Source organism: Salvelinus namaycush, chromosome 5, assembly GCF_016432855.1.
Source record: "Salvelinus namaycush isolate Seneca chromosome 5, SaNama_1.0, whole genome shotgun sequence".
Lineage (NCBI taxonomy): Eukaryota > Metazoa > Chordata > Actinopteri > Salmoniformes > Salmonidae > Salvelinus > Salvelinus namaycush.
Window position 1 is genome coordinate 66,087,569 of NC_052311.1, and position 17,138 is coordinate 66,104,706.

The 17,138-nt window shown below is 42.4% G+C and overlaps 1 protein-coding gene across 1 annotated transcript; it reads left to right on the forward strand.

Moving 5' to 3' along the window:
- The first annotated feature begins 226 nt into the window (after positions 1 to 226).
- Positions 227 to 16,915, forward strand: LOC120048763 (probable ATP-dependent RNA helicase ddx6). Its single transcript, XM_038994962.1, has 13 exons — positions 227 to 395; positions 1,420 to 2,479; positions 2,574 to 2,678; positions 2,797 to 2,926; positions 3,533 to 3,679; positions 8,401 to 8,495; positions 10,133 to 10,255; positions 10,406 to 10,534; positions 13,735 to 13,851; positions 13,981 to 14,044; positions 14,156 to 14,257; positions 14,401 to 14,612; positions 14,896 to 16,915. Exons 2-12 carry the CDS (start codon positions 2,240 to 2,242, stop codon positions 14,607 to 14,609), a joined length of 1,461 nt encoding a protein of 486 aa, XP_038850890.1. The 5' UTR covers positions 227 to 395; positions 1,420 to 2,239; the 3' UTR covers positions 14,610 to 14,612; positions 14,896 to 16,915.
- Positions 16,916 to 17,138: the final 223 nt, after the last annotated feature.

Below are 17,138 nucleotides of genomic sequence, written 5' to 3' on the forward strand. Positions count from 1 at the left end.
TAATGTACCTGCGCAGCCAGATGAACGAAGGGTTCCATTAGTTACCACAGCCGCAAAGTAAAAATTGGTTATTGCATAAACATGCATAAAACAATTGCTTAATATTGTTAGGCATACGGTTATCAGGTTAAAACCACATTTTAAGAAGATAAATTGTATAAATGGGCGGGGTTTATGACTTTGTGGCTGTGGTAACTAGTGACGACCCAGTAGGAAAGCGAAAGAGACAACAAGCTAAATGCGAGCGCGCGGCCATGTTGAATTGTCTTTTTTTTTTATTAAGAAGAGACAAAAGAGACAAGTCGGTGGGTTTCACGAAACACAAACAGTATCATAATACTTGGAACATTTGCTTTAATTAAGTTAACGAGAGAAGACGTCCGATGAACATTAAGGTAACATGTTGTATTTGTTTGAAGTAGCTGATAGTGCATGGGCGCTACTCGACTGCCTAGGAGAGTCTACCAGTCAGGCTACGCTTAACGTTATTTATTATAGTTAGCTAACTTAGCTAACTAACCAGCAATGTTTGCGAAGCAAACATGCTAGTTAGTTTTTATTTTTTTTACTTTATAAAATCTGTCGACTGTCTAAATCGTCAGCCTCAACTCGGACTTGTGTCGTGAAGTTACTGTTAGCCTCAAAGTTGTCAAACTAACTCAGCCCAAAAACTTCGATTAACACGTTATCACAGCTAGCTAGTTAGCTTGCTAGCTAACGGTAGTTGACTAGCTAACTTAACATCTCTAACTTGTTACGTTAGCTTAGCTAATCTACTTTACCGGGCATTTAATGCCACTAGGTAGCTAGTTAGTATCCACGTAAAGTGTGCCTACGGTTAACGTTACTGTGGTCACACAACCAATCATTAGTTAGCCATCTAACGTTTGCTGGTTAACCAAATGTGGGTCTATGTTGGCTGCTCAATTTATTCATTGTCTCACGAGTACACTAATCACCAACTCGGAGCTAACGTTAACTGAACTATTTTGTTGAGCTCAGTCGTAGTTAGCTAATGTAGTGTTTTATCACAGCCAACTTGTGTGTAACTAATGTGTGCTCGTAACTTCTTAGGTTTTGGATCTTGTTAAAACAGTTTTCCTGCTTTGCTTTTGCCCCAGACCACTGCACTTGGCAACTCGCTAACTACACTTATTATATCGACCATTTTTACCACGTAACCTAACTAGCTAGCTAAAAACCTTGCTAATCTGTCCAGTTAGCTAGTTACACGTTAACTAAAATGCTCAAGTTTATCGCTAATCGAGTCTTATCTGGAAATTAACATGTTCTATCATTTAAAGTACAGTCCTAGTCAGTGGTTGTTTTTGTTTAGAAGTTGAGATTTGGTTTCATTAATAATTTAGACATGTAACATTGGTGTTTTTGTCCTTATGATGTATTGTTGGTTTCGTGCAGGTAACCTGGAGTTAAATGCAACTAAGTGTCAGCTCCACACCTACCACAGCAAAAGAAGAGCACAACAGCAGAACACACATTGTGACTGTCCAAGTGAACAACACAAAGGGTTGGAACTATTACCCTCAGTGTTTTGATAAGTCATTTTTTGAGGTTGCCAATAGCAAAAATAATTGCCTCCATAACACACCAAAAAACACACCAGGTTGAAAGACTCAGAAACATAGGAATAGTCCATGTGAATCAGAGGACAGTACAGGTCTGTTTAAATGTAAAAGACTAAAAGCACTTGAGACTCTAACAAAGAAACGTACGACCACTTCAGTCCAGGAAAAAAGCTTAAAAGATCTTTGAACATAGAAACAATATTTAAAACTTAACAGGTTGTTGTACACAGAGAACTTCAGAAAAAGCTATTTTCACCAGGAATAAGACTGCTTCAGGATAATTTACTTTAGATGTTTGAACTCTGTTGAATTCTGAAACATGTTCACATAGGTTTGTTTTTGAGCGGATATATGATCAATTTATTCATATAAATGCTAATTTCTCCCTTTTTGGGGAGCGTCTTGTAAATATACCATTTTCGTACGCCAGACTCTTCTTTTCAAGAGGTCTGTACGTATAAGTGTATACATAAATTCTTTAAATTAGAAATCCTGAAAACAAGGTTTTAGTTTTTTTTGTGAGCTAAATAACACAAGGACATTAGTTCCACGAGTGGAAAAACAAGATCTAAGGAAACATTGAACAAAAAAGTTTAGCTTTACACTGTGAGTGACTAAGGAATTGGCAGACTGAAGGAAAAGCTCTCTAAGCCATGTCTACAGCAAGAACGGAGAACCCAACATCCATCATGGGACTGAACAAGCCCAATGGGCAGTTTAGAGGACCACTCAAGCCAGTTGGACTAACATCAGGATCCCTGGCAACTGCCCCACAACCAGATGCCCACCAGAAGGGGGGTAACATTCCCCAGGGCAGTGGGGGTATCCGGTTTGGCGATGACTGGAAGAAGTGCCTGCAGCTTCCACAGAAAGACTGCAGATTTAGAACATCAGTAAGTCCTAGTGACACATTCACAGTTTAACAAAGCAAGTGCATCAATCAATAATGACCCTAGCTTCAACCTTGACCGTCTACTCTTTCCCCAGGATGTGACATCGACCAAGGGGAATGAGTTTGAGGACTACTGCCTGAAGCGGGAGCTACTGATGGGGATCTTTGAGATGGGCTGGGAGAAACCATCTCCTGTACAGGTGACTTCCCTCTGCTGCTCTGTCCATGACTTTTTTGGAACTTTGTTGAATGTGTGTTAGTGTTTGCTCATGTTTGTGGAACGGTCTCTCTCACCAACCTGTGTCTGTCTGTCCCCAGGAGGAGAGCATCCCCATTGCTCTGTCAGGAAGGGACATCCTGGCCCGGGCTAAGAACGGCACCGGGAAAAGCGGAGCCTACCTCATTCCTCTCCTGGAGAGGATAGACCTGAAGAAGGACCACATACAGGGTGAGAACTGCACCAGCTGCTACTCAATGCCCTTTCAACATCAATCCGTGTGATCTCATTTGCTTGTTTTAATCAATTTTGGTACTAAGTCCGTGTATGAAATCTGCCTTACTGTTTTATGATTAATTTGGCCTATTGTGATGTATTCACCGGTGAATACCCCTATGTAGTTGCCTGAACAATTCACTAGATTGATGCACAAGTAAGCACACATTCAGTGTCTGGAGAGGGCATTACTACGGCTGAGTACGCCTGGTGGGACAAGGAATCTCTGACATATGGACAGACCCACTGTCAGAAACCTAACGCCCACACACAGTGTGCTGTAATAGAGCTTGACCACAAGGGAACAGCATGCCACAGATTCATAATATGTCAAGGCCACTTGAGTTTAGTGAGTTGGATAAATTACATTCAGTTAAGCCAGTGCGTGAGCTCATTACCATTCAGTGAAATTGAGCTTTTTAATGGTCTCCAGTTATAGGTTAATTATTCCAATTGATTTGTGGAGATTGTTTTTCTCTTGTCACTCATTCCCCAAACCCCTTTTTCTCTGCTCTGTCCTTAATTTTCTTCCTCTCTCTCCCCTTCCTCTCTTCTCTGCAGCCATGGTGATGGTTCCTACACGAGAGTTGGCCCTGCAGGTGAGCCAGATCAGCATCCAGGTGAGCAAGCACATGGGTGGGGTCAAGGTCATGGCCACCACAGGAGGCACCAACCTGAGGGACGACATCATGCGTCTGGACGAGACTGGTAACTGCTACGGGGGAGAGGCAGTCGAAAGGGTTATAGAGTGGCTGTAGTGTAGTGGCCTAACCAATGTGTGAAGAATTGCAGCTGATCATAGCTCTACAGACATTATGGATATTGTTTGCTTGTGTGACTGACACTGACACTTTGTTACTTTAACTTTAAATCTAGTTTGGCTGTCGATTAAGCGACTTGCCCATGTTACACAACAGCACATTGTGCAGCTCCTCATTATGTGCCTTTATATACTGCACTTACTAGGGCTGTAATGATCAGTCCCCGATTCAAATGTTTGATACACTACATGACCAAAAGGATGTGGACACCTGCCCGTCGAACATCTCATTCCAAAATCATAGGCATTAATATGGAGTTAGTCCTCCCTTGGGGCAGCTGGCATTCTCCTGGTATCTGCCAAACCCAGATTCGTCCTTAGGACTGCCAGATGGTGAAGCTTGATTCATCACTCCAGAGAATGCATTTCCACTGCTCCGGAATCCAATGCCGTCGAGCTTTATAACACTACTCCAGCTGAAGCTTGGCGTTGCGCATGGTGATTGATCTTAGGCTTGTGTGCGGCTGCTCGGCCATGGAAACCCATTTCATGAAGCTCCCGACAAACAGTTCTTGTGCTGACGTTGCTTCAAGGTAGTTTGGAACTCCACAATGAGTGTTGCAACTTACGCACTACCACTTCGTTGCTGAGCCATTATTGCTCCTAGATGTTTCCGCTTCACAATAACAGCACAAACAGTTGACCGGGGCAGCTCTTGCGAGGCAGAGAATTTAAGAACTGACTTGTTGGAAAGATGGCATCTTGTGACGGTGCCACATTGAAAGTCACTGAGCTCTTTAGTAAGGCCATTCTACTGTTAATGTTTGTCTATGGAGATTGCATGGCTGTTTTTATACACCGGTCTGCAACGGGTGTGGCTGAAATGGCCAAATCCACTCATTTGAAGAGGGGTCCACATACTTTTGTGTGTGTATATATAGTGAATGAGTTGTTTGGTCCGCTGTAATGATAGGTCCCTGATACAAATGTTTAAGATATGAGTGCATTGATCCGCGGGACCCCAAACCGATCCAAATGTAGCATGCATTGTCAGAAAATCTATTCAAACGTTACGAATCGCCGGAATTTTTTATTTTTGCTCAAATTACTGTCTACCTTCTGAAAATACCTAATATTCTATGGCAACTGTGTTGTCTCCTTCAGTGTTGAACTAAGCATTTAAATATGTTGACAGTCATTGATCTAGAAGTAATTTTGCATGCCCAACAACCCCAGTCAATATCAGTAGCCTAGTCAAACTGCGTCCTATGTTCAGCTTCGCACGCTGACCAACGATGGGTAGGTCTATTCCTGATCTGGTATATCTGCGACTCACCTTCAGCATTCAAATGTTTGTAAAATGGCTTGCTCTATATTAGCCTTTATTAGTTGAGTGAAAACCAACTACATTTTCTAGGTAATTTTTTTAATCAAATGCACTTTTGAAAAGGTAGGTAGGCTACATGCTGATTAGGGCATACATTCTATTTTATTTGGATTGTTCAAGTTCACTATCAGCAGTAGTTTTGCTTAAAACAATCTGTGTGTAGTCATTTTTAGATGTGTATATGGTAAAAGTTGGTAATTTCATAACGAGGACAGCAATCACTTTTTCTACCCGTACTACATGGTCGAAGCTAGAGAAGAATACAAGCTCACTCAGAGTCCGTTAACTTCCAAACTGTCTAAATCAGGGGTATTCAACTCTTACCCTACGAGGTCCAGAGCCTGCTGGTTTTCTGTTCTACCTGATCATTAATCGCACACGCCTGGTGTCGCAGGTCTAAATCAGCCCTGATTTATTTTGTTGTGCTATATATTCATTGGCTATGTCATAGCAAGATTTTTTAAATCAGTCCCTGATTTAGAATGAATAATGGGAATATGCAGTGGAACTGACTTCAAGGTCCAGTGTTACGTTTCAGAAGTCTAAACCGGCCGATTATGAGACGGGTGAAACCAAAGTTGTGCTATTTATTCATTGGCTGTGTCATAGCAAGATTTTTAAAATTATTTATACATTACTAGCTCCTCTAATACTTAATCAGCAAAAATGACATTCATTAGTGGGTGATTTTCCTTATGGCTCAGATCAGATGCCTACAAGCATCATTTACACACAGCCTAGTGGTTAGAGCGTTGGCTGGATCGAATCCCCGAGCTGACATGGTCAAAATCTGTCGTTCTGCCCCTGAACATGGCACTTCCCCGGTAGGCCGTCATTGTAAATAAGGATTTGTTATTAACTTTTAACTAGGCAAGTCAGTTAAAACCTCTTAGCGCACGGATCCCGATTACGGGATCAAAATCGGCAACATCTGGTGAAGTTGGAGCACGCCAAATTCAAATTACAAAATCGGAATTAAACATTCATGAACATACAAGTGTTATACATAATTTAAACGCTTAACTTCTTGTTAATCCAACTGCGTTGTCAGATTTCAAAAAGGCTTTACGGCGAAAGCATACCGTGCGATTATCTGAGGACAGCGCCCGCATACAAAAGCATTAACTTTTTCCAAACCAGCAGAGGCGTCAGAAATAACGATAAAATAAATCGCTTAACTTTGAAGGTCTTCCTCTGTTTGCAATCCCAAGGGTCCCAGCTACGCAACAAATGGTTGTTTTGTTCGATAAAGTCCTTTATATCCCCAAAAAGTTGATTCGGTAATCCACAAGTTCAACATGCATACAAAGGAATCGCAAACGTTACCAATAAACTTCGTCCAAATAAGTCAAACAACGTTTCTATTCAATCCTCGGGTACCCTAATATGTAAATAAATCATCAAATTTAAGACGGCATGTAGTATGTTCAATACTGGAGATGAATAACGGGTGTGTGCCCTCATCCACGTGCGCCACAAGACTACAGTCAGACTATTGACATCTAGTGGAAGCCATAGGAACTGCAATCTGGGAGCTATTTATTTGTATATCCTATAGACAAGTGTTGAAATAAAGTGACCCCCCCCCCCCCAAAAAGTCTGGATGGATTTTCCTCGAGTTTTCGCCTGCAATATCAGTTCAGTTATACTCACAGACATTATTTTAAGTTTTATAATCTTCAGAGTGTTTTCTATCCAATGCTACCAATTATATGCATATCCTAGCTTCTGGGCCTGAGTAACAGGCAGTTTACTTTGGGCACGTCATTTATCCTAACTTCCGAACACTGCCCCCTAGCCCTAAGAGGTTTTAAATAAAATATAAAAAGCTCATGAGCTCCATCTGCAGCAGATTTTAATTTAGAATGGAAAATGAATGTGTGTATGCAACAGATGTTAGTGCATCGCATCGATATGTTCCTCTAATCCAGGGGTGGGCAATTCCAGTCCTCGAGGGCCTGATGTCAGTTTTACATCAGTTAACACGCCATACTCCAATAGTCACCTTGGGCCGGATTCACAAAAAACGTAAGAAATTTCTTAATTACCATTTTTTCGGTAACTGTAGACTTAAGAAAGTTAAGCAAAGTTGCTATTCCTCAAAATTATTGGAAATTAAGGTTTTTCCTAAGTTTCTTCCTAAGAAGAAATGGGATTCTTGAAAATAATGCTTAAGTACATTTCCAAGAAGAAATCCTAAACTTTAGCACAGCTAAACCCTTGTCTTGAGACAAATGGATACTTTTGTAGCCATGGACGTTTTCTTGCGCCACAGACAGTTGGCTACCGGATATTTAAATACAACAAGAATACAAATTAAACACGCATTAGCTAGCTAGAAAGTAATTAACAATATATTACAATATTCTAGAAGTGTTAAAATAGCTAGCGCTATCTCGTCAATTTGCAAAGAAGAACATGGCTAACGTTAACGTCAGTAGCCATGTTGGTTAATATGTCTTTACACGTTAGCTAGCTAACGTAGCTAACTTACCGGTCGCGCAGTCCCTCTACCACCATCTCTGATGGAGGACACCTTCTCCTCCAGCTGGTCCACATGAATGGTCTCTCAGCTCCCTTTTTTTTTTTTTTACGGCGTCACTGTCCCTTGCCATACCCCCGACGGCACAGACACTCGGCCACTCAAACCCATCCTTTATTTTTGGTCTCTGCAGTGACTCCGCGGTTATCAAGTCTCCCCAACAGCAACCTTTTCATGGCTGCTATTTCCTCCATCACTTAATCTCTTTTCTTGGTTATCCGTTTATGATTTTGATATAGCTAGTCTGATGGCTATAATGTGTGAAGAAAAATAACCAAATCTGATAATCCCTGTCACATAGGCATATTTATTTGTTTCAAGCACATCACTAATATCAATGCCACATGATATTTACAAAGTTCCTAAGAACATTGAGGAATTGCATTTACAAACTATCTTATGAACTTACAATTTTTTTTCTTAAACTTATGTTTTTTCATAATGTTTTGTGAATCTGGCCCCTAATCTTAAGTTTAGAATGCAATTTGATTAATCAGCTGTGTTTTCTAGGGATGGTGTCACACATTTTCTCCAATCAGGCCCTTGAGGACTGGAGTTGCCCACCCCTGCTCTAATCAAACCGAGTCACACTGAATCGTTTCAAACTAATACGTATCGTACCTGTATCGGAGACAATTTGTCTGGATGCGTAACAAATCGTCTTAAAAGGGAAAGATGCACATCCCTAGTACTTAATGTTTATTTTCATTCTTTTCTCTATCTCGTCCCTTGTCTCTCAGTGCATGTGGTGATAGCCACACCAGGCAGGATCCTGGACCTGATAAAGAAGGGCGTGGCCAAAGTGGATAAAGTCCAGATGATGGTGATGGATGAGGTGAGCGCCGCTGGTTGTTTTATTAAAGCGGCATATGTTATGAAATCTGGAAAGTGTGTATGTATATATATATTTTTTTTTTTAAGTTTTTCTACAGGAATAGTATTGGTTTAATAAGCCAAGTGAAAGTAGCCCCACTTTGCCACCTGCTGTCCCTTTTTTCAGGAACCTGTCCCTTTTTTCAGGACCCTGTCTTTAAAGATAATTCGTAAAAATCCAAATAACTTCACAGCTCTCCATTGTAAAGGTTTTAAACACTGTTTCCCATGTTCAATGAACCATGAACAACAATTAATGAACATGCACCTGTGGAAAGGTTAAGACACTGACAGCTTACAGACGGTAGGCAATTAAGGTTAGTCACAGTTATGAAGACTTAGGACACTAAAGAGGCCATTCTACGGACTGTAAAAACACCAAAAGAAAGATGCCCAGGGTTCCTGCTCATCTGCGTGAACGTGCCTTAGGCGTGCTGCAAGGAGGCATGAGGACTGCAGATGTGGCCAGGGCAATAAATTGCAATGTCTGTACTGTGAGATACCTAAGACAGCGCTACAGGACGGACAGCTGATCGTCCTTGCAGTGGCAGACCACGTGTAACAACGCCTGTACCGGATCGGTACATCTGAACATCACACCTGCGGGACAGGTACAGGATGGCATCAACTGCCCGAGTTACACCAGGAACGCACAATCCCTTCATCAGTGCTCAGACTGTCCGCAATAGGCTGAGAGAGGCTGGCAACAACGTCGCCAATGGGCACAAAACCCACAGTCCCTGGACCAGACAGGACTGGCAAAAAGTGCTCTTCACTGACGAGTTGCAGTTTTGTCTCACCAGGAGTGATGGTCGGATTCGCGTTTATCGTTGAAGAAATGAGCGTTACACCGATGCCTGTACTCTGGAGCAGGGTCGATTTGGAGGTGGAGGGTCCATCATGGTCTGGGGCGGTGTGTCACAGCATGAGGTTGTCATTGCAGGCAATCTCAACACTATGTGTTACAGGGAAGACATCCTCCTCCCTCATGTGGTACCCTTCCTGCAGGCTCATCCTGACATGACCCTCCAGCATGACAATGCCACCAGCCATACTGCTCGTTCTGTGCGTGATTTCCTGCAAGACAGGAATGTCAGTGTTCTGCCATGGCCAGCGAAGAGTCTGGATCTCAATCCCATTAAGCACGTCTGGGACCTGTTGGCTCGGAGGGTGAGGGCTAGCCCCCCCCCCCCCCCCCAAGAAATGTCCAGGAACTTGCAGGTGCATTGTTGGAAGAGTGGGGTAACATCTCACAGGAAGAACTGGCAAATCTGGTGCAGTCCATGAGGAGATGCACTGCAGTACTTAATGCAGCTGGTGGGCACACCAGATACTGACTGTTACTTTTGATTTTGACCCCACCTTTGTTCAGGGACACATTATTCAATTTCTGTTAGTCACATGTCAGTGGGACTCGTTCAGTTTCTCAGTTGTTAAATCTTATGGTCATACAAATATTTACACATGTTAAGTTTGCTTAAAATAAACGCAGTTGACAGTGCGAGAACGTATCTTTTTTTTTGCTGAGTTTAGTTAATGTGCTGAGGCTGCACTCAACTGGGTCATCAACAAATGTGTCCTGACTCTCTCGCTCTCCAGGCAGACAAGCTGCTGTCTCAGGACTTTGTGGTCCTGATCGAAGACATCATTAGCTTCCTGGCTAAGGGTCGTCAGATCCTACTCTACTCTGCCACCTTCCCCATCAGTGTGCAGAAGTTCATGGTGAGAGGACTTTCCATGATAACTGGGGGCTAGAGTACGAGAACAGGGGGAGACCAAGGGGGAGATGTGCATGGAGATTCAATGAGAGAAATGAGTCTGAATTGTCTTTACTTTCAATTGCAATATGTTTACCCCTTTCCCCCTCTCCAGGCGAAGCACCTTTCAAAGCCCTATGAGATCAACCTGATGGATGAGCTGACACTGAAGGGCATCACCCAGTACTACGCCTACGTCACTGAGAGGCAGAAAGTCCACTGCCTCAACACCCTCTTCTCCAGGGTGAGTGTGTCGAAAGCTGTGGAGGTAGTTTGTTGAGCTACATACAGTGCATTCGGAAAGTATTCAGACCCCTTGACTTTTGTCACATTTTGTTACTTTACAGCCTTATTCTAAAATGGATGACATAATTTTTTCCCTCATTAATCTACACGCACTACCCCATAATGACAAAGCGGAAACGTGTTTTTATAAATTTTTGCAAATGTATTAAAACATAAAAAACATACCTTACGTAAGTATTCAGACCCTTTGATGGGAGACTAGAAATTGAGCTCAGGTGCATCCTGTTTCCATTGATCATCCTTGATGTATAAAACAACTTGGAGTCCACTTGTTGTAAATTCAATTGATTGGACATGAATTGGAAAGGAACACACCTGTCTAGAATTGTCCGTTGCGCTCGGAGCCAGGATTGTGTCAAGACGCAGATCTGGGGAAGGGTACCAAAAATGTCTACAGCATTGAAGGTCCCCAAGAACAGTGGCCTCATCATTCTTAAATGGTAGACTCTTTCTAGAGCTGGCCTCCCGGCCACACAGCAATCGGGGGTGAAGGGCCTCGGTCAGGGAGGTGACCAAGAACCTAATGGTCAATCTGACATGGGAGAACCTTCCAGAAGGAAAAGCATCTCTGCAGCATTCCACCAATCAGGCTTTTATGGTAGTGGCCAGACGGAAGCCACTCCTCCGTAAAAGGCACATGACAGCCCGCTTGGAGTTTGCCAAAATGCACCTAAAGACTCAGACCATGAGAAACAAGATTCTCTGGTCTGATGAAACCAAGATTGCACTATTTGGGCTGAATGCCAAGCGTAACATCTGGAGGAAACCTGCCACCATCTGTACAGGTAAGCATGGTGGTGGCAGTACCATGCTGTGGGGATGTTTTTCCAGAGGCAGGGACTGGGAGACTAGTCAGGATTGAGGGGAAAGATGAACGGAGCAAAGTACAGAGATCCTTGGTGAAAACCTTCACCCCAGTCTGACAACCTGCTCCAGATCATTCAGGACAACATTCCAAGAAGACAATGACCCTCCGAACACAGCCAAGACAACGCAGGAGTCGCTTCGGGACAAGTCTCTGAATGTCCTTGAGTGGCCCAGCCAGAGCTCGCACTTGAACCTGATCGAACGTCTCTGGAGAGATCGAAAAATAGCTGTGTAAAGGTGCTTCAACAAAGTACTGAGGAAAGGGTCTGAATACTTACAGTTGAAGTCGGAAGTTTACATACACCTTAGCCAAATTCATTTAAACTCAGTTTTTCACAATTCCTGATCTTTAAACCTAGTAAAAATAGGTCAGTTAGGATCAGCACTTTTTTTAAAGAATGAAATGTCAGAATAATAATAGTGCTTTTATTTCTTTCATCGCTTTCCCAGTGGGTCAGAAGTTTACATACACTCAATTAGTATTTGGTAGCATTGCCTTTTAAATTGTTTAACTTGGGTCAAATGTTTTGGGTAGCCTTCCACAAGATTCCCACAATAAGTTGGGTGAATTTTGGCCCATTCCTCCTGACAGAGCTGGTGTAACTGAATCGGGTATATAGGCCTCCTTGCTCACACACGCTTTTTCAGTTCTGCCCACACATTTTCTATAGGATTGAAGTCCGGGCTTTGTGATGGCCACTCTAATACCTTGACTTTGCCACAACATTGGAAGTATGCTTGGGGTCATTGTCCATTTGGAAGACCCATTTGCGACCAAGCTTTAACTTCTTGACTGATGTCTTGAGATGTTGCTTCAATATATCCACATAATTTCCCTTCCTTATGAAGCCATCTATTTTGGGAAGTGCACCAGTCCCTCCTGCAGCAAAGCACCCCCACAACATGATGCTGCCACCCCCGTGCTTCACGGTGTTCTTTGGCTTGCAAGCGTCCCTCTTTTTCCTCCAAACATAACAATGGTCATTATGGCCAGACAGTTCTATTTTTGTTTCATCGGACCAGAGGACATTTCTCCAAAAAGTACAATCTTTGTCCCCATGTGCAGTTGCAAACTGTAGTCTGGCTTTTTTTATGGCGGTTTTGGAGCAGTGGCTTCTTCCTTGCTGTGCGGCCTTTCAGGTTATGTCGATATAGGACTCAATTTTTACTGTGGATATAGATACATTTGTACCTGTTTCCTCCAGCATCTTCACAAGGTCCTTTGCTGTTGTTCTGGGATTGATTTGCACTTTTCGCACCAAAGTACGTTCATCTCTAGGAGACAGAATGCGTCTCCTTCCTGAGCGGTATGATGGCTGCGTTGTCCCATGGTGTTTATACTTGCGTACTATTGTTTGTACAGATGAACGTGGTACCTTCAGGCGTTTGGAAATTGCTCCCAAGGATGAACCAGACTTGTGGTCTACATTTCTTTGTGAGGTCTTGGCTGATTTCTTTTTATTTTCTAATGATGTCAAGCAAAGAGGCACTGAGTTTGAAGGTAGGCCTTGAAATATATCCACAGGTACACCTATTGACTCAAATGATGTCTATCAGAAGCTTCTAAAGCCATGACATCATTTTAAAGAATTTTCCAAGCTGTTTAAAGGCAGAGTCAACTTAGTGTATGTGAACTTCTGACCCACTGGAGTTGTGATAGATTATTTCACTGTCTAAACAATTGTTGGAAAAATTACTTGTCGTACACAAAGTAGATGTCCTAATCGACTTACTAAAACTATAGTTTGTTAACAAGAAATTTGTGGAGTGGTTGAAAAGCTAGTTTTAATGGCTCCAACCTAAGTGTATGTAAACTTCCAACTTCAACTGTATGTAAATGTGAGGTTTTTAGAAATGTTAGCAAATGTATAAAAGGGTGTGTTTGCTTTGTCATCATGGGGTGTTGGTGTAGATTGATTAAAATTGACTTCCCCCCCCCTCATCAATCTTAGAATATGGCTGTAATGTAACAGTGTGAAAAAAATCACGATGTCTGAATACTTTGACTGCACTACCTGCTTGATGAGTAACCTTGAAGGAACCTTAGGTCCCAGAGATATTGCCTCATGTTTTGCTAGATACTAACTCAAGGTGGGTTGGAAAAATGTGTTCCGTAACTGGTCCTTTACATACGCAGTCAAAAGCTCAAACTCTTTCATTCCTAGAGATATTGACAAATAGGAGAGCAGGAAGCCATGTTTCCTTCATCTGGGTCATCCATCCATTCATAATGAGTACGTTGTCTCATCAATGTGTCTTGTTCTCCAACAGCTCCAGATCAACCAGTCCATCATCTTCTGTAACTCCACACAGAGGGTTGAGCTGCTGGCCAAGAAGATAACCCAGCTGGGCTACTCCTGCTTCTACATCCACGCCAAGATGATGCAGGTCAGCTCAGCCGGCCCAGCCACTTGCACTTTATATGTAGACCGCATGGAATACCTTCTCATTAGACAGTGTGTAGATCTATGTAGCCATGTTTTGCTAACCCTTGCACTGGTTTTGCCTTTGAAACAGGAGTATAGAAACCGTGTGTTCCATGACTTCAGAAACGGACTCTGCAGGAACTTGGTCTGCACTGGTAATGTATTTTACTCTTGAGTTGAATGATTGCTTGATTTTATTTTTTTATAATTTAAAAAAATATATAACCGATAGACTGATTGTTAAATTCTCTTGCCTCCCTGCTTAGATCTGTTCACCAGGGGAATTGACATTCAAGCGGTGAACGTAGTGATCAACTTTGACTTCCCCAAGAACGCTGAGACGTACCTGCATCGCATCGGCAGATCAGGTGAGACCATCCACTGCATTTTCATCACGCTGTCAAATAAGACCTACTGGAACATCATGGTCTTCTCCAGCTACCATCTGCTTTTCTCCTGGGTAAATAGTGTCAAATATAAGCCTGTTGCCTATTTTTAACACCTTTTCCAGGGCGGTTTGGTCACCTGGGTCTGGCCATCAACCTGATCACCTCTGAGGACCGCTTCAACCTGAAGTCCATCGAGGACCAGCTGGTGACTGACATTAAGCCCATCCCCGGCAGCATCGACAAGGGTCTGTACGTGGCCGAGTTCCACTCTGCCGACCCAGACGCAGAAGACGAGATCAGAGGCAAGGACGGCGAGTTAAGCGCAGCATAAATGGTAAGGTTTGACCATGTATGCAGAGATGAGTCCCCCACTAATAGAAAGGACTGTGTAGTTATTTCACCTTTGTTTATTTCATATGTTGAGTCCTTTGACTCCTTGCTGGTCAGTGGTCATAAAACAAAGTAATTGGGGGCATTAGGGCCTGAACTGAGAAACGGTTCACTCATGTTCAGCCTGATAAAATATTCTCGGTGGATAGGATTGTTGAATAGGCTTTGCTTCTGCTTTTGCAATTTGATAACATTGGTTCCTAACTGGAGCCGTATCTCTTTTCCAGGAGAACAAGAGGCGTCTGGCATTCATCACACCCATCCCCTGCTGTGCACAGATGTTTAGTTTCTGACCGAATATATAAAAAAATCTACAGGATGCATTCCCCCCTCCCCCCTTTTTTTTATTTTATTTTTTGAAGGGGCAAAGTTTAAAGCAGTGGTCAGTTTGTTTTGGCACAGTTTACAGCTGTTTTTTAAACAACATGATATGTATCCAACCTGCCAACTGTCAATCATTTCAGTCAGCGTTTTTTCTGTATTGTCAGTGTATCACTGTAGTGGCTTCTTATACAGTCACATTTCATAATTTCCTGTTGAAAAGGCCCTCGCTTGTCAGGTTCACTTCCTATAGACTTATTTCTGAGCAGATGACTGTTGAGGAAACCAAAGCTGAACATGTTGATTAGGGAATATGGATTTACTCAAAAAACCAAAAGTACCCCCTCTGCTTTAACGGCTGTTTGGGGGAAAGCTGTCATGGTGCTATACGTTGGAAATACGAATAGAACTACATTTTAAAAGTTTGTTTTTAAGTGTTCGTGCTGTGACTTTACATTCATACATGAAAGGCACCTACATGAATAGTTTGTCGCAGACGCACACGGATGAGTCCAATGAGTGTTGATTAGTTTACTTATTGTTTGTTTATATTTTACAGCCTCCTTAGTGGGCTATGGCACCAGACAGACCTGTAACTCTTTGGGCAACAGATCCCTTGGACAAGGAGATAATGGCAATAGAACCTGACATGAAGAGCCTGTATCAACAGGGCAAACTTTTTATTTAGATACACTGGCTGAAGCCAGTCATCCTATTCTATCGTTCTCTGACTCTTCTGTTCATCTCTCGCGCTCTTAACTCACTCGCGTGCCTTAATCTAACCTCCGCTCTGTGTTCATACTGTACATCTGAAAGGATCTGTCTGTGTGAACCAGAGCTCCAGGAAGTAGCTTGAAAGTTCTAAAAAGAGCTTCTGGTAATGTGTTCTTTAGATCTCACCAAGTCAGTGCTTGTTTTCTCAGCTTCCCAGAACTCCCCTCAGTGTTTTTAATATGTGGAGTAGTTGAAACTGATCTAAGGTAAATTTTGCATCCCCTCCTAGTGGTTAATATTAGGATTTTGGGATGAAAGATCTAGGGTCAGATTATCTGTAGCTTTTCAGAGACACCAGGGAGCAGAAATGGTCACACAGGGTGGGGGACCCTAATCTCTAACTCAAGAAGGGATTTGTTACACTACTGGCAATTGTCGTTGAGGAATCACAGCATTTCAGTCATATTTTCTCACAATTGTTATGCAATGTATTTTTCCTCTTTCGTACAGCTATATTGGGTAGTCTGACAGGACTGGTTGTGTTGAGGGAAGATTGTAGCAGTACTCTCATTGGCCAAAGTACAGATCTACTTTTAAAAGGATAAAATATTGCCAAATACATACAATCTTGTCTTATAGCGACAACCCTAACAGATCCTACAATCTTCAACATTAGAGATGTAGCAGATGGCTGGCCTCCGCATTGAGTTTAGCACCAGCATAACCGAACAAGGACCATTGTCATGCATTATTTAAACAGCCTACAATACTGAGCACTGTTTCCCCATATCTGGCTCTGGAGTATCCCTGTAAATACTGGAGTTTATTTAACTTATTCCGTTGTCAATTATCCTCAATTGAGGCACTTGAGCACTGAAATGGGACTTATGATTTGAGCATTGTCAAGTGTCTGTGTTTAACCAATTAATAACGTTTTATCTCAGCACACCAGCCGCCCACAGCAACAAGCGATAGCTTTGGGACGAGGCTATAAATGGACAAGAGAAGCAGCATTTGCCAGGGGTACTCCAGGGCCGACTTTTTTTTCTATCCATCTTATTTGGTTTGAGTAATGCTCCTGTTGTTTTGTTGGCAGAGGTCACCTGCTTAGCTAAAGTGGTAGGAGGATGGCTAAGCAAAGTTTATTCTCGTGCCAATTGTGTCAATGCCAGCACCTTTGAAGGAATCAAATAAAGGCCTGCTGATTCTCTATCCCTGTGACTAAGTTTTTGTGTGTATTGGTTCATCACACTGAACGTTGTGTTTGTGTCAAGTTACACATTTTCAGTGGTCAGCTAACATTGTGGGAAGTATGCATAACCTATTTGGCATAGGCCTGTCATGAAACTAGCTATATGTATATATTTAATTTGCTAGGTCAGATGTGGTGTTAATGATAAATTGGGAAAACATTCAAGATACCATAATATACAGT